This window comes from Dipodomys ordii, unplaced genomic scaffold (assembly GCF_000151885.1).
Source record: "Dipodomys ordii isolate 6190 unplaced genomic scaffold, Dord_2.0 Scaffold160, whole genome shotgun sequence".
Classification (NCBI taxonomy): Eukaryota; Metazoa; Chordata; class Mammalia; order Rodentia; family Heteromyidae; genus Dipodomys; species Dipodomys ordii.
The window spans coordinates 2,305,315-2,328,110 of record NW_012267376.1 but is presented as its reverse complement, the minus strand read 5'-3'; the positions used below and the strand labels follow the sequence as shown (position 1 = coordinate 2,328,110).

General features: G+C 47.4%; 1 protein-coding gene across 2 annotated transcripts in view; it reads left to right on the top strand.

Annotated features, from left to right (window-relative positions):
- Tns3 (tensin 3) overlaps positions 1-22,796 on the top strand; it is a 234,345-nt gene that overhangs the window by 114,389 nt on the left and 97,160 nt on the right. For both annotated transcript variants that reach the window (XM_013032977.1, XM_013032976.1), the window contains 6 exons: positions 2,274-2,396; positions 8,021-8,085; positions 11,161-11,244; positions 15,459-15,571; positions 16,170-16,230; positions 16,927-17,002. In XM_013032977.1, the coding sequence (XP_012888431.1) occupies positions 2,274-2,396; positions 8,021-8,085; positions 11,161-11,244; positions 15,459-15,571; positions 16,170-16,230; positions 16,927-17,002 (522 nt within the window). The remainder of the gene's footprint in view (positions 1-2,273; positions 2,397-8,020; positions 8,086-11,160; positions 11,245-15,458; positions 15,572-16,169; positions 16,231-16,926; positions 17,003-22,796) is intronic.

Sequence of the window (22,796 nt, the reverse complement as noted above, 5' to 3'; positions counted from 1 at the left end):
CTTCTTTCTTTTTGTCGGTCATGGGGCTTGAACTCTAGGCCTGGGTGTTATCCCTGAGCTCTTCAACTCCAAGGCTATTACTCTACCACTTAAGCTACAGTGCCACTTCCAGCTTTTTTGTTTATGTGGTACTGAGGAATGGAACCCAGGGCCTCATGCATGCGAGGCAAGCACTCTACCACTGAGCTACCTTCCCAGCCCGCTGCTGTTTCTTAAGTAAAGAGTACATTTCTTTTTGAACAACGTTACCCCTTCCCTCCTTCTCTCCTAGTTTTTCCCTCCCATTCCCACCCATAAGTTGTATAGTTCATTTTCAACATAGTGTCTAGTGAGTATCACTGCTGCATTTGTTAACCCTCTATTTCTGTGCCCTCCTCCTTTCCAAAGGCAGATAAATGAACAAATAAAGAAAACAAAAATGGTAACAAAGAGAAGACCTCTTGTTTCCATGGTTTGGAGTTCATAGCTGGAACACTCTCTCTTTTTTTTTTTTTTGGGTTGTGGGGCCTGAACTCTGGGCCTGGGCGCTGTCCCTCAGCTCTTCAGCTCAAGGCTAGCGCTCTACCACTTGAGCCAGAGCACCACTTCGGGCTTTTTTCTTTTTGCTTATGTGGTGCTGAGGAATCGAACCCAGGGCCTCATGCATGCAAGGCAAGCGCTCTACCACTGAGCCTCCTTCCCAGCCCCTGGAATTCTCTTGTAGCCCAAATGGTCCTCAAATTCAAAACCCTTCTGCCTCAGTCTCCAAAGTGCTGTGACTACAGGCACCTGTCATCATACCCACCAAATTATTTTCTTAAAAGGCTGGTTATTTAAATTAGCTTTAGGCTGTGTGGATAAAGTAAATACAAAACAAATGAATCCTAGCCTTATCTATCATCTTCAACATACTTTATTATGTGCATGCAAACATTCTACCAAACAAACACAGAAACAAATCAAGTCTTATCTCTGCTAGATACACCCAGGAGAAGACACCAAAGAGGACAGGAGACATAGCTCAAGTGGAGGCTCATCTGTCTACAAAAAGGGACCAAGGAATTCATGATATGTCATAGTACTTATAATGGATCGGGCAATACTTGACTTTTCTTGCTTTCTGGATATTTTCCTAAGTTTCCATCCCATTTCAAACTATGTCCACAGCTTACATTTCTGAGATACAGACAGTTCAGCTTTTCCACTGCCTTAAGAAAAGCAAATAAAAGCAAAGCAACACCCCCCTGTGGCCATTGTGGGTTGTAGGGCTATGTTGGGTTGCTCTGGGCTTTGCTTCTTGAGCTCAGCCAACTCAGTGATTTTTCTGTTTGGGGACCCAGCTGTAGTCAGGGTTTGAAGATGCTTCCTCCTTCCTGGGAACATTCCTATTTTTCAGGGACATTGTGTCCTGAGCTTGTAGGAAAGGCCTTTGTCCCTGTGACCTGCCTCACAGAATAGGGAAATGCCAGAGTGCCCTGCCCCTTAGGGCAAGATTTGGCAGTGGCTAGGATCAAGGGCCCCTGTGGTAGATCTGGAGGTCCTTGGTCCCTCCCCACTTGATCTTGTACAATGAAACTCTGGGAAAGGCCTGTCTGGAATTTTAACCAACTACAAAAGAGCAGATCAACGGCTAGAAGAAGTGTAAGAAGTGTGTGTCTGGGCCATTATGACTCTTCATTTGTTTCAGGAAAGGAATACAAGACATCTTAAAAAAAATTATTTGAAAGTAAACAAAGCAAAGTTCCTTCCAGAGAAGGCCCCACAGCCAAGTCCTTTTGGAGGGTGGCTTTAGAGTAGGGGTCTCCTCTCATATCTTCCCCCCCGGGCCTTGCACTAATGGCTTGTGCATATGTCCCTCAGCTCTTTTTTCTTTTCTTCTTCTTCCTCCTCCTCCTCCTTTTCCTCCTCCCCTCCTCCTCCTCCTCCCCCTACCCTTCTTCCTCCTCCTCTTCTTCCCCCTCTTCCTCCTCACCTGGGCTCTGTCCCTGAGCCTCTCTGTACTTAAGGCTAGTGCTCTACCACTTGAGCCACAGCATGACTTCCGACTTTTTCTGAATAGTTGATTCGAGATGGGAGTCTCATGGACTTCCTGCCCGGGCTGACTTCCAACCATGATCCTCAGATCTCAGCCTCCTGAGTAGCTAGGATTACAGGTGTGAGCCACTGTTACCTGTCTTGGCAGCCTTCTTTATTCTCAAGTGAATTATTGTAGGAAATGAAGAAAGTCCTCATAAGACTACATTTGAAGGCTCCAGCAGGTAGAAACTGAGGCAGCTCTTCTCTCTCCCTTGTAGATCATGGACGTGGGCTGGCCAGAGCTGCATGCACCACCTCTGGACAAGATGTGCACCATATGTAAGGCACAGGAGTCCTGGCTGAACAGCGACCCGCAGCACGTGGTTGTGATCCATTGCAGGGTGAGTGTCGCCCCCTGCTGTGTGCTCAGGGCTCCGGCTGGGCCTCTGCAGTGTGTAGAATGGAGGAGCTCAGGAGCTGGGGCTCAGTGGTCACCTTCAACTGGTAGGACGTGCTCTGCCTGGGTGTACTACTCAGTTTTCCTATTTGTTCTCAAGGTGGAACAAAAAGGGCCAATGCCATCTGGGGGTACAGATTTATTTCTTCACCCATTACAACATCAGAAGATGGGCGGCAGGTGTTTAAAGCAGAGAAAGTAAGTGAATTTGAAAGTGAAAGGCAAGCCAGGAAAAGTAGCCAGAGGAGCCCCAAAGAGTGGAGCCCCAAAGTCCCCTGATGGCTTCATGGCTGGTGCATGTCCTGCCCCTGTTCTTCTTATGGTTGAATGGACACCAAGAGCATTGTGGGACGTTGGGTTGGGCAGGAGCCCAAGGTGCTGTGAGAACAAGATGTTCCAGGACAGGCCATGTGTTATCTCCACGTGCTGTGTCTGCCACTTCTTATTCCTGTCTACCGAACAGTTCCCTTTTCTTTTCTCCAGACTTTGCATATATGCAAAGTTTGCCTTTACAATTCCTAGGCTTGGGGTCATTGGTATTGCTGGGAAGTTTTTTAAGCCCTTAGTTTTTTCATCCACTCCATTCCACTTGTGCAAGTTATAATGAAGTTAAAATTAAGTTGTAGTAGTAATTAAAATGTATGACCCCATGAATGACCCCCCCAAAAATGTGGGGGACAGGAGTGATGTGGTGACCATCAAGAGATCTCTAAAATGCATCCTTTCTCTAAGCAACTCTGTCTCTCAGCTGATACAACTTCTCAGACACATGGAAAGTTTTCCACAGTGCTGTGTTTATTGCTTGACACTAGTTGAGACACTATGTGCTATGAAATCGGGCTCAAATCTGCAATCTCAGCTGCTTGGCACACTGACATCTAGAGGCCTCTGAGGTTCAAAGCCAGCTGGAACAGAAAAGTTGGTCAGACTCCCGTTCCCCCCCCCCCCAAATATTTCTTTATTGAGATTATGTGACTACACAATTTTCACAATACTGTGGCATAATTCTACTTAGCTAAAGTAAAAAAAAAAACACCTTTTAATCTTCACAATGATAGTCATCATTATCTTAATCTACACTGCTTATGAACTCTATGACCTTTAACAGTGAAACTATTTTACAAATCAGATGCTATGTACATGTCTTCCCTTTTACTTAGTATCAGCTGTTCCTCCTCATTCTCTCCCTCCCATCACTGCCCTTGAGTTGCTTGCTAAGTTCACTTTCATCAATATCCAGTGCAGATGATGGGCCCCTCTGCTGTATTTTTTTCACCTGCTTTCCACCGGTTCTGTGCTCTGCTCCTACCTTCCTTCAGATGTGCATGTATACACCATGCCGGGCACCGATGGCTGATGCCTGTAATCCTAGCTACTCAGGAGGCTGAGATCTGAGGATCTCGGTTCAAAGCCAGCCTGGCAGGAAAGTCCGTGAGACTCTTATCTCCAGTAAACACTCAGAAAACCGGAAGTGGCGCTGTAGCTCAAGTGGTAGAGCACTCTCCTTGAGCTGAAGAGCTGAGGGACAGCGCTCAGGCCCAGAGTTCAAGCCCCATAACCAACAACAACAAAAAGAATACCGTCATCTAAAAATGATAGGACAAATTAAGAAGAGGTCCTTTGTTTCCTTATCTTTGGGGTTCTTTTCAGTATGCCTGTTATTTTATATACAGGTGAAGAGGTGCTTGGATATTACAATTTGATGCTTTTCTCCAGACTCCCATTTACAGATCATTTCCAAAATGCCTGGACTGGAGGCATGGCTCAAGTGGGAGAGCACCAGCCTTGAGCCAGAAAGCTCAGCAAGAGAGGCCCTGATTTAAAGCTCCAGTATTGGCACACACACAACAAAAGATGTTACGAGAGATAAGCCCTCTTGAAACTTGGAATCAACCTTCACAGAAGTTCATCATCATTTTCACATGGGGGTGGACTTGCTGACATTGGCTGGAATTTGCCTGCTCTGCAGCGTGCATTTCCTTTTGCACATGCCGGGGATGACTGACATAGCTGGGGCCGCCTCCTCAACTCAGGCAGGAGCGGCCCTTCCCCCACTTACCACAGAGGGGCTGCTGGGTGTACTCAAGTTCACCCTCACTCAGCAGGCACCTGACTGGTGGTTGAGCAGAAATAGGCTAGGCTCCCATTTATTCTGGAAATTTTCTCCTCATGTCATCCCTAGTTTGGGAGTCTGTGATGACCACTAACCACAGCAAATGATGTTCTGTGGTTCGGTGACTTTTGTGGAAATCAGACCAATAGATTCAAGTTCAAAAGCTTGCTGCTTGTATTAAAAGATCACAGCGAGAGCAGTTCCACCTAACACCTGTTTTCCTACAACCTGTGAGTTTAGAGAGTATGTGAGTATATGTATGTGTGTGTATGTATATGTGTATGTGTGTACACACGCCAGCACTGAGGCTAAATCTCAAGACCTTGTGCTCTCATTCAGCTTTTTCATTCAAAGCTGGAGCTCTACCGCTTGAGCCACATTTCTGGCTTTTTGCTGGTCAGTTGGAGGTAAGTGTCTCTTGTACTTGTCTCAGCCTCCCAAGTAGGTAGGATCACAGAAAGGAGTCTCCTGTTCCCAGCTGGTTCTTTATTATTTTCGTGCTATAGATTTTGACGTCTCCTCCTCCATTTCTCTCTTTCTGCTTCTCTGGTAATGGTCACTGGGGCCTGGGCTTTACCTCACACATGGTATCTGCCACTGGGACTAGTCCCCAGCCCTCTATCTTTATTCTTTCAGTCTTCTTTTTCTCATCTTTTTGAATTTTAATTCTTTGATTGTTACTATAAAGGTGATGTGCAGAGGGACTCTCTCATCTTAAAGTTTGTTTGCTTTGCTTATATTTAATACACTAACCCTAGTTTCACAGCATTTTTTTTTTCTTTTCCTGTCTCCCTGTTGTTTTTGTTTTTGTTTTCTTTTTGTGCTGGTACTGGGACTTGAACTCAGGCCTTCTCTTAGCTTTTTCAATCAAAGCTGGCACTATTACCACGTGAGCCACAGCTCCACTTTTGGCTTTTAGGTGGTTGATTGGAGATAAGAGTCACATGGACTTTTCTTCCCAGGTGGCTTTGAATCATGGTCATCAGATCTCAGCCTCTTGAGCTGCTAGGATTATAGGTGTCATCCATGGGCTTCCAGCTTCATTAACCTTTACTATTTTCCAAGTCTTTAGTTTCTTTTGCTCAGAGCTTTGCAAGTTCTTTCCTTCTAGTAACTTTCCATCCTTCTACAAACTTTGTTTGTTTTGTAGTTCCTTGAGGTAAAAGTGAGGTTGTTTACTTGAGATTTTTCTTTTCTAGGCATTCATTGCTCTAACTTCCCTGTTAGGACTGCTTTGCTTTGTCTCATCAACTTTAGAATGTTGTTTTCATTTTTGTTTGTCTCTGGATGTTTAAAATGTTTCTCCTTCACAATTTATTGTTGCTCTCCACTGCTGTTCAGAAGCACTTTGTTTAGCTTTCGCATACTTGTGAATTTTCCAAAACTTCTCCTGTTAACTGATGCCTGGTGGTCAGAGAGATGCTTGATATGATTTTAGTCTTCTTACATCTGTTGAGACTTGCTCTGTGATCTAACATAAGATCCACCCTGAAGAATGTTCTGGGAGTACTTGTGAAGAATGTGCATTCTGCTGTGGTTTGATGGAATGTTTTCTGTATGTTTGGTAGATCTGTTTGATCCAAAGTACAATTCAGACCTGATGCTTCTTTATTGATTTCCTGTTTGGTTCATCTGTCTCTTGTCAGAAATGGTATATTGATGGCTTTCCTATTCTTGCCTTATTTATTTATTTATTTAGGTCATGGACTTGAACTCTGGGCCTGGGCACTGTCCCCCAGCTCTTTAGCTCAAGGCTAGTGCTCTACAATTGAGCTACAGTGACACTTCTGGTTTTCTGAGTGGTTTATTGGAGATAAGAGTTTCATGGCCTTTCCTGCATGGGCTGGCTTTGAACCACAATCCTCAGATCTCAGTCTCCTGAGTAGCCAGGATTACAGGTGTGAGCCCCCATGCCTGGCTTTTGTCTTTATTTGAGGAAGGGTCTTACTATGTCACTCAGGCTGGCTTTGAACTTGAGCTCCTCCTGCTCAGCCTCTTGACTTGGTCTCCACCATTGCTTTCTACCTCTTAGTGTTTGTTTTCTTGTGGCTTGCATGCATAGGAAGGGTAGGATTTGAACTCAGGGCCTCATGCTTGCTTGGCTGGCACTCTACTAATTGAGCAACACTTCTATCTTCTAACATTTACTTTACATACATCTAATGACTGCTGCATAAGTGGTAAGTTAAAGGTGTCAGTGGAGAATGCCACCCCATAGTTCCTGGCTTTTGATTGAGAGGTTGTTTTAGGTGAATTTTTCTTCTTAAAACAAATTGTTTCATGCAAGAAACAGGTTTGTAGCTTTATGTACTACAATTCCTGTGTCATGGATTAGCCAAGTGCAGCAGAAAGGATGCTCCTTTGTGGATGTTGACTTGAATTTGATCAGTTACTCCTCTTGGAGAATACAATTAGGGAGCAGGGGTGCAGCTCAATGCTTAGCTTCTCGCATGCACAAGGCCCAGATTCCACCCAAGCATTGCTAGGGGGAGGGAGTTGCTAGTTGGTTTTGTGACTCTCAATCAGGGTTTGGCAAACTCTTCTTAAAAGCCAAGTAAGCTTTGCAGGCCATGTGGTTTTGCCAAAATTTTTCACACCTGTTGTTGCTTTTGTAGAGGAATGTATAGTGCGTGCGTGTGTGTGTGTGCGTGTGTGTGTGTGTGTGTGTGTGTGTGTGTGTGTGTGTGTGTGTTTAATGAGGCTAGCCAGAGTCCAAGCAGACTTGAAGGAGGGTATTGACATAAAAATTTTGTGTAATGTTTATGTATCTCAGAATCTGATTTCCATATCTCAGAATCTGAATTTTTAGTTTACCAATTTGTAGGGTAAGAAGTGGTGGTGGTTGTAGCTGGCTTGCAAGCTGTGACTTTTCTGTAGTGGGTCACCACAGAATGTTTTAGAAGGTCTATTCTGTGATTCTGATGCTAGCCTACTGTGTAGGTTCCCCTTCTGCTGGTGGTGATGTTGGTTCTGTGAGGGGCTATAGCTGTTCGTGGTTATGGGTCAAGACCTGCCTGGGACAGGATTCCTCTACTGGCAGGGGAGGGTGGGAAGATTGGGAAGGGCAGCCCCTTGGAGCTTGGTGCAGTGGAGTGCTGGTCTTGCCACTCTTGTCACTGCTACCCCAGGGCAGGCATTCCTTTTTCCCTTGGGTAATTAAGTCATGCTAATTACTGGTGTTTCTGGCACTCTGCAGTAGCCTAATTGGGAGGTGGTGAAATGAAGGGTTCTTTGTGTCTTCTGGGGCTTCACAGACGCCCCAATTAACAGCACCTGCTCTTGCTAGGGGCCCCTGGCCTGCAGGTTCTCTACCATGGAAGTTCCGCTTGTACTGGGGCTCACACTCCAGTTTCAGCAAGCCGGAGGGGTGGATGCAGGCTCCTCTGGCATTCTGTTCATGGTTGAATTGCCTGTCTGCCTCTAGACAACTTGGGTGCAACTTTTGTCTCTTTCAGGGCGGGAAAGGACGCATTGGAGTGGTCATATCTTCCTACATGCACTTCACCAATGTCTCAGCCAGGTAGGATGCACACAGGGCCTGGCTCTCTTGGGGTGGTGGAAGCTGAGACTGGACAGGGTGGGGGTGGTTTTCTTCCTGGATGTTCCCCTGTCCCTCAGTTACTGCTTTGTGTCTCATCCCCATATCCTAGGTTTATACTGGAGATAACAGCATCTTTTGATTTGCCCTACTATGTGTGTTGATAAGAACTTTCCAGAAAGGAAAAAAAAAAAAGTAAGCTCAGGCAGTTATGAAGTAGATTAGATACTATTACTGATGACAAAAACAGAGTTCTCGCTTGCCGGTAATCCTAGCCACTCAGGAGGCTGAGATCCGTGGATCACAGTTTGAAGCCAGCCCAGGGCAAGAAAGTCTGTGAGACTTTTTTTTTTTTGGGTCAGTTGTGGGGCTTGAGCACTGGGCCTGGGCACTGTCCCTCAGCTCTTCAGCTCAAGGCTAACGCCCTACCACTTGAGCCACAGCACCACTTCTGGCTTTTTCTGCTTATGTGGTGCTGAGGAATCGAACTCAGGGCCTCATGCATGCGAGGCAAGCAGTCTACCACTGACTCACCTTCCCAGCCCCTCTGTGAGACTCTTACCTTTAGTGAACCACTGAAAGCCAGGAATGGAGTTGTGGTTCCACAGCTGTGGAGCTTTGAGAAAAAAAGCTTACCCAATAATGGGTGACATCAGTTTTTTCATGCTGTAGCACTGAATGTCTGCCTATTCTCCCAGTGAACCTGTGAGGCGGTTATTACCATTCCCGTGGTGCAGATAGGGAAACTGAGGCTCAGATGTTGGTAGCTCCTTATGATCTTATGCCCCTGAATGGGCAGAGAGGGAAGCCAGGATTGGCTCAGTTCTCAGGCGGTGAGAAGTAATGCTGAGGACTTCTGAGGAGCCACCTGCCTCCCCTCAGCTGGGCTCTGAGACGGCCTAAGGACCTCAGCCTTGGTCCAGTCTTCCTGCCTTGGGGAGCCAAGATCTATTCCACTCAAACAGAAATTTCACTTAGAAAACAACTTCCTTGGGTTCTTCAGTGGTAGCTTGATTGCTTCGCATAGTAAGCTCAAAGATCTGGCCTTGATCTCCAGGACAACAAAAAAAAAGAAAAGAAAATACCACCCTTCCCAGGTCTGCCTTGGCACCCTCCCCACTTCTCTATGGCAGCTTTGTGAGTGTGAGCCGAGCCGTGGCACCCGAGCAAATGGAAGCCTGTTCATCCTACCTCACAGACCTTCTCTGCAGCGCTGAGGGAAAATTGACTTTTGGAATGTTTTCTCTGGAAACAAATTGGGGAGCTGGTGGTGCCTGCCAAGGGAGGAAACGCAACCCCCCACCCCAGTGAAAATTAGAGCCCATTCCCCCCTTGCTGGGTGAGAGCAAGCATTGTGTGTGTGCCAGACACATTGAGATTCCTGGAGACAGTGACCCCTCAGTTCTGCCAAAGGCATAACCACATGCAGCCTGGCTGATTCTGTACAGAGACCACCCGAGCATTTCTGTCCACTCCCAGAATGCAGTTCTGCCTGAACTGTGGGCAGAGCTGCAGCTGGGGAAACTCGGAGGAGAAGAGCTTGACTCATTTACATCATGTCCCTGGAACTCTGTCTGGAAACCCCATTTTTCCCCCCAGCTGCACGTGCATGCATCTCTGAGCCTTAGTCCCTGGATGGTGGGCATTAGAGCCAGGCCTCTCTTGAGTGCTCTCTGGCAGCTCCCTGTAGGACAACTTGGGTACCAGTAGTCATTAATGCTGGTGCTTTGAGAGCTAGGTGCCATTGTAAGTGCTTTTCAGCTCAATGGACTGACGCTCTTGTGCTGTGTCTCCTGCTGGCCAGGTTTCTGTTTTGTATCATTCTTTTAAGCACTTGACAATTTGGCAATCTGGGTTGCTACAGTTTTTCTTTAAAACTTAAGTTGCTTCCTATTATTCTCTTCTTCAGGGCTTGTCATGTTGAACCTATTCTTAGATCTACTGTGTGTGTGTGTGTGTGTGTGTGTTTGCATGTGTGCATACATGTGGTATGTTCTATTACTTGAGCCACTCCCCTGGCACTTTTTGATTCAGTTATTTTTCAGATAGGGTCTCGTGTTTGCCTGGGCCAGCTAGGCCTCCAGCATAATTATTGGCTTCAATGAGGTCTTGCTCACTTCCTGTTTAAGCCTTTATCATAAGCTGTCAACAGCGCAAAGAAAGAACTAATATTAATACCAGTGATGCTATTCAAGGTAAACACTGGCCATAAGGATGTGTCAGAATTAAATTAACCAGTGAATTTTAGAAAAGAAAGCACAGTCAATGGGTAGACATGTAAATGCACATCTCATCTTAAAAGATACAGTGTGCGCGCTAAATGTGTAAAACACCACTGCCTAATCGGCTCTGTCCATTTGTGCCAAGCCCCTAGTTCAGACACATCCACACAGCAAGTTAGCCACGTGTAGCTTTCCATGAAAGGCAATCACATTCATTTAGAATATTTCCCCTTTGTCCTTCTGCCTATGTCTACTGTTTTTGGGGTCTTTGTTGTCATGCCCCACAATTGCCAAATGGATCGTGTTTCTGAAGAGGCTCTCCCGCCTATCAGATTTTCCAAAAAGCTTTTGGCTCACACAGGTCTGAGTTACTAAGTCTTAAATGCAATCACATTCCACCGCTTATTCTGAAAGCCAGTAATGCCCTGTAATCAGATTTCTAGAAGATTCTGTGGACACTACATGCGGCTGAGTGGATGTGGAGTTGAAGGGCAGATGGGCTGTTGGAAGGCAGGTTACCTTCCATAGAGCCATTTGAGCCATTCAGCCTTTGAGGCCACCCATCCTGAACCATGTCCTGCCTGTTCCTGGCAGTGGCTCACAGTTTTCAAATCACGAGGTGGGCACGGATGGGCATGCTCCAAATTTGCTCCCTGTGTCCTCTTGGTCCTCAGGGACCAGGAATGTGTTGGGGGACTGGTGTAGGGGTGCAGCTGGTTGCTATGAATAGCCATGGGCTGTCCTGTCCTGTCCCAGCCCTGCCTCCAGACAGGCCGGGATGCTACAGACTTAAACATTTTCTCTCTTTCTCTCTCCCAATCCCCTCTATTCCCAGTGCTGACCAAGCCCTGGATAGATTTGCAATGAAGAAGTTTTATGATGATAAAGTTTCAGCTTTAATGCAGCCTTCCCAGAAGCGGTATGTATCTGTCTTTTGGATAAAAAGGAGGGGAAAAGTGAATGGGATTTTACCTTTAAACAAATGAAGACTGAAGGCTGAGTGCTCTGTCTCCCCTGCTTCCCATCCTCACACAATACAACCTTTGGGTGATGCTAAAGAATATGAGGCTGAGATCTGAGGTTCACGGTTTGAAGCCAGTTTGGGAGGGAAAGTTCGTGAGACTTATCAGAAAATGGGTAGTGGCGCTGTGGCCCAAAGTGGTAGAGTGCAAGCCTTGAGCAAAAAGAGCTCAGTGACTGCCCAGGCCTGGAGTTCAAGCCTCATGACTGACACTCCCCCCACCAAAAAAAAATGAGGGGAGGGAGCTGGTCACACCAGAAGTGAGGAATGAGCCATCCAGCATTCAGCGTGGTTACCTGCCTCACAGGTGACCCTCTTCTCATTCCATTCAGTCCTCTGAATGGAGTGAGTGAGTTTTGATTTCCATGGTTCTGGAACTTCTTTTTGCAGAGATCAATGAATTTGATCAGAGGATAGAGGGTGGATGCTTCAGGCCTTATAGTTTGATGTTCTTGTTACCACAGGCAGTATGGAAATGGGTAGATGTGGTCGTGTTCTAATAAAACTTTATTGACATAAACAGGGTCCCAGGTCATCATAGGCCTCCTGTACTATAGCAGCTCTCCCTGAAGCTAAGGAGAGTTTTTCTTTTTTCAGGGAATATTGCTTGAAGTGGCCCTGGAATTGTTGGGAGGGGGGCAATAATAGCCAGGTAATAGCAGGATTTTCTCCTGGACTGCCTGCCCTTCTGAGATGAGGTGATAGGCAGTAGGAAAGTACTTTCTCCCTCTGTGCCTTTCCTTTGCATACATGGAGCCAAGCACAGAGCTCGCATCCCTGCAATTTTATTTTAAGGCAAACATTAGAGAATTGACCCAAGAATTGCTCAGATAGTTGCAAAACGGTTTTCCATCTTGGGCATGGGATAATTGTCCTCCTGACCCTTTTGTGTGAGGAGTTTGGATCCTCCACACCTGAAGAGTTCAGAGACAGTGCCCAGGCTCAGAGTTCAAGCCCCACAACCCCTCCCCCCAAAAAATCTAGTTCTAGAATATTCATAATACCAACAATTGCATATTCTCAAGTCACATGAAATAGCAGAGGAGTTTTACAGAACCTCTGTAAGTAGATGGAAGCATCTACTCTGTGTGTGTGTGTGTGTGTGTGTGCCGCTTACACACATGTGTATGTGTTAGTACTGGGGCTTGAATTCAGGGCCAGGTCGCTGTCCTTAAGCCTTTTTGATCAATGAGGGTGCTCTACCACTTGAACCACATCTCTATTTCCATCTTTTTGGTGGTTAATTAGAGATAAGAGTCTCATGGACTTTCCTGCTCAGGCTGGCTTCAAACTGTGATCTCCAGATCTCAGCCTTCTGAGTAGCTAGGATTAAAGGCATGAGCTACCAGTACCTGGCCCTTCCATCTACTTTTTAAACCATCTTCCAGTTATTTCCTGCAGTGTAACTGTTACCAGCACACATACAGACATATATACACATGCATACATGCACACGCACGCATGCACGCATGTACACACACATTTCTTTCTCTAATATTTTTGTTCTGAGGTTGGTGGAATTTGTGATGTAGCAACTTCTAGACTCATAAGGTTACCGGTGATTGTTTCTGCATGCTTATGCTGTGAACTGAATCTCCAGACAGTTGGGAAGGTGGTGACTGCAGAGCCAGTTTCAGAGGACAGTCTGGCCCTGGTGGCCTCGTTCCTCCTGTGTAACCAGCCATCAGTGAACAGGTGGCTCTCCTTTGAGAGGAAACAGTTCTGCCATCACCCTGCTACTCTTCCATGGAAGAGACCACTCTGTGCAGTGTGATAAGTGGACTACAGTCCCAGAGGGCACAGAGGGAGATGTGCTGTCCAAGCCTGGGACAGGAGCTAGTGGCCTCTGTCCCAGCCTCCACATCCTAAGGTGGCATGAGGCTTAGCTAAGGGCATGAGGATTGCCTGGCTCTACCCCCAGGTGACTCCTCAGCCTCCTGAGTCTCTGAATGCTTCGTGTTTGTACAGAACCATCAGCAGCCCTTAGTCTACGCCGATCCCTTGGTCTGGGTGCACACCTGTCCTGAGCAGGCGCAGAGCACGAAGGGCTGTCTCACCTGCTGATCCCTGCAGACCTGCCTATACCTAGTCCAGGTGCCCATGGGATTCTCATGGCCAAGATTGACCTTGGATGTGCATTTCCCATAGTTGAGGACCTGCCAGTGCTGAAGGGAGGGAAGAATGTCCTACGAGGGATGACTCAGGTGTTCCATGCAGGCTCTTCCAATTCCATTCCCTTTGCTCATGGCCGCTGAGCCAGATAGCCAAAAGTTCCTCAGTATGAGACTTAGATGACGAAAGTAGACAGGTCCCCACTTCTGTGTGTGTGTACAATGGGGGTGAGGAGCTTGGAGCCAAGCTCCAAAGCACACCACAGGGAAAGCCCAAGAGGAGCTGGGAGGAGGCCAAGCGGCCATAGCCTGCTAATCTGGCCTTCTGGAGGCACAGACTCCTGTGTGAATTTTATTCTGTTCCAAAAGAGAAGAGCAATTTGCTGCCACAAAGGCCAAAACATCCTGTTTTTTTGTTTTGTTTTGTTTTTTTTTGCTGTGAGTTATACTACAATTAAACAGGTGCACTTCTCTAAAGATTTTTTTTTTTAGAGCGTTACTATAAGTTGGTCTCTCTCCCTCTGTCTTGTCTCTCATCTCTTTCTCTTTGTTTCTCTGACAGTATTGGAAATTGAACTCGGGTCTTCACACTGGTTAGGCAAGAGCTCTACCACTTAAACCGTACCCCATCCTTTTTGTTGTTCAAATTTGGTCTTCAGATAGGATCTCGTGCTTGTGCCTGGAATGGGCCTTAGGACCAGGATATTTTGATCTCCATTTCCTAAGAGGCTGGGATTACTGACATGTGCTACCACGTGTGGTATTAGCCATTTTGAATATATGTACTAGCTATTTCCTATTGCTTAGTTAGCTTTGTCTGCAGATTCAGCTTCTTGGATCTTAACTGGGTCTGCATATTAGTGCATGTTCATGTAGGTAAGCTTGGGCCTGTGACTATGTCCATCCTGAAAGGTGATGGTTCTAACCTCCCTCCGGGATGTGGTCTGGTGTCTGTTGCTTCCTGTGTAGGGCTCTTGTCAGTCTCAGAGATGCATAGGTGGTGAATGGATTTGGTGTTTTGGAATCTGGGTCCCTGCCCCCTTTAAAGACTCTGGGGGAGGAAGATAATGAAGCATCTAGGAGCTGGGCGCTGGTGGCTCACGCCTGTAATCCTAGCTACTCGGGAAGCTGAGATCTGAGGATTGCGGTTCAAAGCTGGCCTGGGCTGGAAAGTCTGTGAGACTCTTACCTCCAATAAACCACCAGAAAGCCAGAAGTGGCTCTGTGACTCAAGAAGTAGAGCACTATCCTTGAGCTGAAGAGCTGAGGGACAGCGCCCAGGCCCAGAGTTCAAGCCCCATGACTGACCAAAAAAAAAAAAAAGGCAGCATCTAGGCTTTGATGGAAGTTGTACCTGGGGAACGGGGCCCATCCTGAGCGACCTGGGTGTAGAGGCTGGCTCTGACTCCCCAGTGCACAGGAAATGAGGGAAAAGCACAGGGAGCATCTCTGAGAGTGTGATCTGGATCTAAATGTGTTCCACCCCTGTTGCCACATAACACCTCATGAGCACCTGTGACCAAGTAATCCTGGTATAAACTTTCCTTTTGGAAGGGTTCATCTCATCTGTGGAGGCATGAGGTCCGAGTCTGAAATTCAGAGAGGAAAATTCCCATGCTCCCTGCCATGGTTCCCCTGAGTGGTCTCAGGCTTGGAGGCAGGATATAAGGACAGGGGACCGCACAGGAGGGGATGTGAGATACAGCAAGAGCCCTAGGGTCTTGGAGGTTAAAGAGCCTCTTGGCTGGAGCATAGGGTGGAGTGGTTTACAGCTGTTTCTCACACAGCAGCAGGGCCTGGGTCCCAGGTGCTGGCCTTGCCTAGAATGAGTAGAGGAATGGGACTTGTGTCCCTTAAAAGTGTGGATGGAGCCCCTGCCAGGGTGTGGGTTGGGAGCCATGATCTGTGTGTAGTGGACAGGGTGACCTATGTGGCCCCTCCAGCTTGCTTGGTCTCAGCGGTGGGAGTTGTGGTTGGATGCTGATCACTCCCTTCCCGCAGGTACGTGCAGTTTCTCAGCGGGCTCCTGTCCGGCTCTGTGAAGATGAATGCTTCTCCCCTGTTCCTGCATTTTGTCATCCTGCATGGTGCCCCAAGCTTCGACACAGGGGGAGGTGAGTGGCCTTCATGCCTGGTGTCAGCCAAATTCTAGCCCAACCTAGCCCAGTGGGGGCTGATCCTGGTCCCCAGGGCTGAAAACAAGCTTTCCATTCCTGTCTGCAATGCATATCTCTGTGTCTGGGCTCCCAGGCCATAGACATGGCAGCCCTTCTCCATGTGCATGGAGCTCAGGCTTGATGGGACCCCACTAAGCAGTTGATCAGATAAGGAGCAGGCAACCAGCAAAGGGACCCCAGACACACCCAGGATAGGGACTCCAGAAGGCCTGTGCTGTCCTGGGTCATCTATGCTTGGTTCCAGGGTCTTCTGTGTGACCCACCATGACAAGGCCTTGGAGCTCAACCTCCTTCCTCTTTAGATTGACGCCATGAGGAAGCCCATAGTGTAGGCATGGGGTCAAGACCCTGTTCGCCTGGTTCCATCCAGATAGGTGTGTGTTCTCGCTCTCTGTATTTCTCTTTCTCTGTCTTTCTCACCTTCTCTCCCTCCTGTATAGAGTTGCTCTCTAGATGAAGGTCTGTGAGCTGGGCTTGGAGGGGGCGGGTGGGGGAGTAGTGATTTGATTTTTACAGGGGTATTGGTCTCTTTCAGCATGCCGGCCCTTCCTGAAGCTCTACCAGGCCATGCAGCCTGTGTACACGTCGGGAATCTAGTAAGTACCCAAGTGTGGTCTGTGGATGGTTCAGGGATGATGGTGCAGGGGCTGTGGAGGATGCCTGGGGCACAAGCCCTAGGGTAGCTCTGCCCCTGGCTCACACAGGTGTCTCATGGCTGCTGCTTTAGTGGCCTCATTAAGGTGCTGGGCCCTGGATCCTCCAGGGAGGGAGGGCCATTGCTGATTGGCAGTGGAGCTACTGGAAAGGGTTTCCTTCTGGATTTTATTTCTCTCTCCTTTGCATTTTAGGTGAAGGAGGCATACATACTCTCAGATTTGTCTGAGTTTTTGTTCTATGTGAGCATGAATGGAAAATGAGTAATAAAGAGAACCAGTGTTCTACCCTCAAAAAAGAGCCATTATCCCATCACTGGGTTCAAACTGGACCCTGTGCACACGGATGCCATCTGTCCCCAGCTCTAGCTCCTCTGTCTGGGCTATGTCAGTCTCTGCTGGGGCTTCCAGTCAGTCTCAACACTTGTTAATACTATCAGGACCCACCCTGGCCCAGGAAGTTTCTGAACCTTCTCATCTCATCTCCACTGGGTAGATTCTCTGAAAGGGAGATTCTTGGACAAGGGGAATGTTGGGCCTAATTTAGGAGTTTTCAAATGTGTGGTTCGTTTTTCAACATGTCTTCTGCCCATGAAATTGTGGCATTGTATAACCATCTACCTTCTTGTTATCCCAAAGCAATGTTGGCCCAGAAAACCCAAGCAGGATCTGCATGGTCATTGAGCCAGCCCAGCTGCTGAAGGGGGACATCATGGTGAGTGCCCATGTCTGCAGCCATGCTCGCCTTCCAGTAAATGGTGACGTTGAAGGAAAAAGCGATTGTATCTTAGAACCGTAACACCCTCCCTCCCTCCCCTCCCCCCCATACTCACAGAGAAAAGACAACCCTGCAGGCATAAGAAAAGTACCTAGCTTTTCATTCATTTCAAGGCCTTTGGTTAGTTTTGGAGTAAAAGTATTTTAATTAAAGGAGAAGGAAAAAAAAAACCCACTGTTCTTGACTATCAGTTATTATAGAGACACTGGATATATGTAAACTTGAAAATAACATCCTAACTCTGCCACTATGGAATCGAACCCAGGGCCTCATGCATGCAAGGCAAGCGCTCTACCACTGAGCCACCTTCCCAGCCCTTAACTCTGCCACTATGTTGGTAAGCTTTCCTGGTTCCTGACCTAATTTGTAATTGTCACATGACTGTCAGTCTCCCAGAATGCCACTGGAAAACTAAAATACATGTTTAGCGTTAGAAGCCAAGTACAAAAGGTGTTGTTACCATTTGGCTATGATCACAACAATGATTTCTTTAGATAATATTGTTTCTTGGGTGTGTTCTTAGAGAAGGAGACTTACTTTCTTCTTAATCTGTCTTGAATATAGAAGAACTCATACATGTAAAATAATTTTAGGAAAGGTTTATTATTTTTCTTTTTTCTTTTTTTTTGGTGCCAGTACTGGGACTTGAACTCAGGGCTTAGGTGTTAGTTATCTTTAGCTTTTTCACTCAAGGCTGATGCTCTGCCGTTAGCACCATAGCTACCCTTTTGGCTTTTTGCTGGTGAATTGGAGACCAGAGTCTCACAGACTTTTGTGCTGGGGCTCGCTTCAAACGGGGATCCTCATATCTCAGCCTCTTAAGTCCGCAAAGATTTTGGACGTGAGCCACCAGTGCCCAGCACACATTTAGTTTTATGAGGATCAAGTGAGTGAGCTCACATAAATCTAGAACAGGACACCCAGAAGTTCAAGGCCATGTTATATGGCCCTGAAGCATGGCAATCCATCATCACCATCAGAGAGACCATGACTCAGCCTTGGGCAGCCATCACCTCCTCCTGCCGGGTGAGACTCTGGCAGTGTTCCCCCACATTCTTGCTCCCATCATTCTGCATTCCAGCCCTGTCCTGCCTTGTAGTGGGGCCCCACAGCCTGAGTACATGGTCTCAGGAAATAGCCTGTGAGCCTGGCTGTGGCCCCTGGAATGTGGGGGCCTCTTGGTAGAGTTGGAGTGAATGGGGGTGGAGCTGGAGAGGAGAAGAGCCAGGAGTGGGTGAAGGAGAGCTTCTCAGATAGACACCCTAAACTTGGCTAGGGGCATCTGGGAGCTCACGGAGTCAGCTGCTGCTCAAGATCAGGAAAGCTCAGTTGCTGCTGTGTGTTGTAGCTGGTTTTGTCCGGGTAACAGATGAGGCCTCCTAAGAGGCACCCGAGACTATGGGAAAGGCAGCCCCTATCGCGAGTCACTGACCAGAAGCTCTTCCTAAGTATTATGACCTCTTTGGGCTAAAGGGCCCATTTGCCTGAATTCAGTAACTGTTCTGGTCCTTGGCAGGAAGTCTGGATCAATGATATTTGAATCTTCTCCTCCCAAATTAGTTTCTAACTTCAACTTTTTTTGTTTTGTTTCAGAACAAGGGCTTGAACTCGTGGCCTAGGTGTTGTCTCTGAGTTTGCTCAAGGCTAGCACTCTGCACAGCTCCATTTCTGGCATTTTGGTGGTTAATTGGAGATAAAGGGTCTTTCACATTTTCCTGTCCTGGCTGTCTTCAAGTCTTGAGCCTCAGCTCTCAGCCTCCTGAGTAGCTAGGATTACAGGCATGAGCCACTGATGCCTGGCTCTCATTTGAACTTAGGAAAGTCCAGTTGGTACTGAGGAGAGACCCTGTGAGGCCATGGATGGGAGGGACAGGCCAGTGAGCTTCTGTTTTCTCCTCTGCTAGGAGTGAGGCACTGAGTTAGGATTGGGATTTGAGGGCAGTTGTGGGTGGGGCTAAGTGGGTATCCCTCTTCACACCATCTGAGGTCTCTGAGATCCTTGTGTGGGGCCTGTATGCCACTTTCAGGCCCCGCGTGCCATTTTCTAGTTGTCATGGGAGGGGGCAGGAGCCCATTTAGAATGGAACGCCATGAGTGCAGTTCTGCCTTGGAGGGAGCAGCAGTACAATGTGGAGTGCTTTAGGAGCAGGAAGTGGGAGTCGCTGGGAGTTCCAGATGATTCCAGATGTGAGTTCTTTGAGGAACAGAGAGGGGTGTGCAGGCTAAGTATGGGTGTCTTGTGGATGAGTGTCATGCGTGAGTTGATGTTGAGCCTCGTGCAGATTTTGTCTCAGGAAGAAACGACCGTGTTGGTATGGGTATTAGTACACACAGGGTCCCACCCATTCCTTTTTATGGTGATCTTCAAAGCTAGCTTAGTCCTACGTAGGCTGCTTTTATCAAATGCCATAGACTGGGGAGTTTATAAGGGACAGCTTGTTCCTCATTGTTCTAAGGCCAGAAGTCTGAATCTAGTGAGGAGCTACTCTCTGATTGAGAGGGCATCTTCCCTGCGTCCCCATGTGGTGGGGGAGGGCCTTTTTTGTGGGGTGCTAATTCCATTTATGAAAGTCTATCCTCCTGACCTAGTCACTACCCAAGGCCACACTACCTCCTAATGTTGTCACCCTGGGGCTGAAGATTTTAGCATCTGGACTTGAGGAATACACCTTTCAGTCTCCAGCAGTGCCTGTCAATCTCCTCTGTGCTCCTTCCTTGCCTAACTTGGCTGAGTCCTTTCTGGCTCTTCTCTGTGCCTCTTTGCTTGTGGTTTAACCTTGGCCTTTCTTTGTCCTCTTTCTCTATCTGCTATAGGCTCATGAAAGGGCAGTTTGTATCTAATGTCCCCTGCCCGCTGTTTGGCCCAGTTTCCTTTCATCTGCTAACAGTGGCTTGATCCTCTAACTGGCCCTCACCTTGAGCCCCATCTCCAGGCCCAAGTCCCTTGGACATTTTCCCAGCTGCACCTGAACTAATATTGTCTACACTGTCATCCTCTGACCTTGTCTGGCTCTCAGCTACCCTGTCTTTGCTTGCTTCAGACTCTTATATCCTCAGCCACTGAGTTCTACCCACTGCCTTTGCCACCCTCACTTAACCCTGTCACTCTGTCGCCGTTTATTGAGACTCCTTGCCCACCTAAACTCTAAACTTGAACTTCCTTCATCTCTGATACCCCACTAGCCCAAATCTCAGCTGTGCAGATTTGTCACTCCATAAATCATGCCTCTTATGGCCTCTGTAATGGCGGGGCTTGATTCAATGCTTTCCTTCATCCAAGGTCAAGGTCAAGGTCAAAGGAAGAGATGGATGCTCTGAGAGACCTGAGAAACACAAGAGGAGAGGAATGGTTGTTACTTGGTCTCAGGGCTGGTCCCTACCCTGTCCATAATTGCCATGATCACCTTCTGCATCCAGGACCACCTTGTAGCTGAGTAGACAATTAACTAGCTAGGGCCACATTCTCAGCCAGTTAGCCACGCCAGGTTCTTGGAAGAATGTTTATGTTAGCCAGCCTTGTGCCAGGGATACTACAGGCCTCCCCGTGGAGCACCCGCTGTTCAGTGGCCATATGGCTGTTATTTGGTGGCAGAGCCCAGGCCTGTCCACAGAGAAGCAGAAACCAGAACTGTTGGTAGAACTGGGGAGCCAAAGGTCTGGAGTTTGGGCATAGGGTGGAGCCAGGTATCTCTGGAGGTGAATTCATGCCACAGGGCACCTCATCCATGGATGGCTTGTTTCCATTAGAAATGCTGGCAAATGGGAGATTGTAGATCTTTGCACAGGAGATAATAGCTTCTGATAAGATAATTTCCTTCCTGCACCCAGTTTCATTCCTCGCATGGAATATTTTTAGGATTGCATTATGGTTTGATTTATGCTTCCTGTGTTTGTGGTTCCATTTTGTCCACTCTGTGTTTGCTCTCTGCAGTGTTATCAGATGGGAGCTGGGTGATGTGGGTGACAGCTGGGGGGGGGCATGTTTCCATCCTAGAGGGGCATGTTTCCAGGTCCCCTTCTTAGATGTGGCCAAGAGGTTTAGTCTTGATCTTGGAAAACTTAAATGCACTTTAACCCATTGTATTGTTATAGACTGCTTAATATTGAGGCACATTACTACAACATTACTCTGTGTGTGTGTGTGTGTGTGTGTGTGTGTGTGTGTGTTACTGGGGCTTGAACTCAGGGCCTTGTCCTTCCTCTTGGCTTTTTTGCTCAAGACTGCTGCTCTGCCATTTGTGTCACAATTCCAATGTTTGCTGTTTGCCAGCTAATTATAGATAATAGTCTCACAGATTTGTCTGCCTAGGCTGGCTATAAACCATGATCCTCAGATTTTAGCCTCCTGAGTAGCTGGGCTTACAGGCATGAATCACCAGTGCTCAGCTCATACTGGGCTTCTTAAACCATAGGGATTTATTTTCTCATAGTTTTGGGAGCTGGAAGTTCTAGGTCAAGGTCTCAGAAAGTAGGTTTCCCCATAGACCTTCTGTTTGCTTGTGGATGCCAGTCCCTTCCCCTCTCCACGACCTATCCTCTGTCTCTGAGCCCTAAGGACAGCAGTTATAATTCCCAAGGACCCATGCCAATGACCTGTGTCAACTAAAAGTGCTTTATAAAAATCTTGTTTCCTGAGCCCTTCTACTTATAAGTCTGGGAAGACAAAATTCAGCCATCTGCCTCTGCTCTTTAACTGAGCTATTCTAGAATGCTTAGACAGGGACCTAGTGTTGTTGGTTCCTGGCTGCTTTAGCTATGGTTTGTTACCAGCAAGTACTGATGAGCAAATATCCAAAGCCTGTGGCCTGTGGGGTTTGGATATATAGGAACACACTCAGGCCCAGCTCCCAGAATCGAGGTTCTAGTAGTTTAACAGATGAGCAGGGACATAACTCACACATAAAGAACTGAATGTGCTGGTATGTGCCCAGAGATGAGAGCTGAATTCATGTGGGGCAAAAGAGACCCTTTCCTGCAGGCTGTACCGGGAGCGGCTTCGGGGCAGAGCTGGCAGCTGTGATTCAGAGGAAAGCCAGGTTGTCACAGTCAGCAGTTACTCAGCTCTATAGTTGATGTGCCCAAACTCAAACATCTTGATGCCATGGGTCCACCTGAGAAGGACCTCAGAGGTTAGCCCAGGAAGAAAGAATGCCTGTGCCTGCACATGCCCCTTGTTGTCATGGCTGTCTAGGGAGAGATGTTTGAATTGGTTCAGCTGACCTGAAGTGTAATGCAAGAGTAGTCTTTTCTTGCCCCCAAATGGACACACACACACACACACACGCACGCACGCACGCACACACACACACACACACACAGCATTGCTCTCACACATTGTCCCTGAAGGTGACGGGTGTTGGCCTGCTCTCTGGCTGCTCTGCTCTCTGGCTTGCTTATTTAAGCTGGCTTGTTGGGTAAGGTCAAAGTCATCTCCCGGTTGACTTCTGAGCCTTCATTTTCCCACTTCCACCCAGTGTCTTGTCCTTTTCAGTCTAGCAGGGCCCCCTTGATTTGATCATACCTGTCTTATGGGCAGGTAAATTTGTCTATCTTTGCTCATGAGAGACTGTACCCTCGGGTATGTTGGTAGAGATCAGGTTGGTGTCGTCAAGTTCATAAGGATGCAAAGGGAAAGCAGAAATGCATTTATTTGTCTGATTTTAGAAACCAGCAACTGGTGTTATTACTGGTAACAGCAGCTGACATTAACCCTTTGTCTGCATTGGCCTGC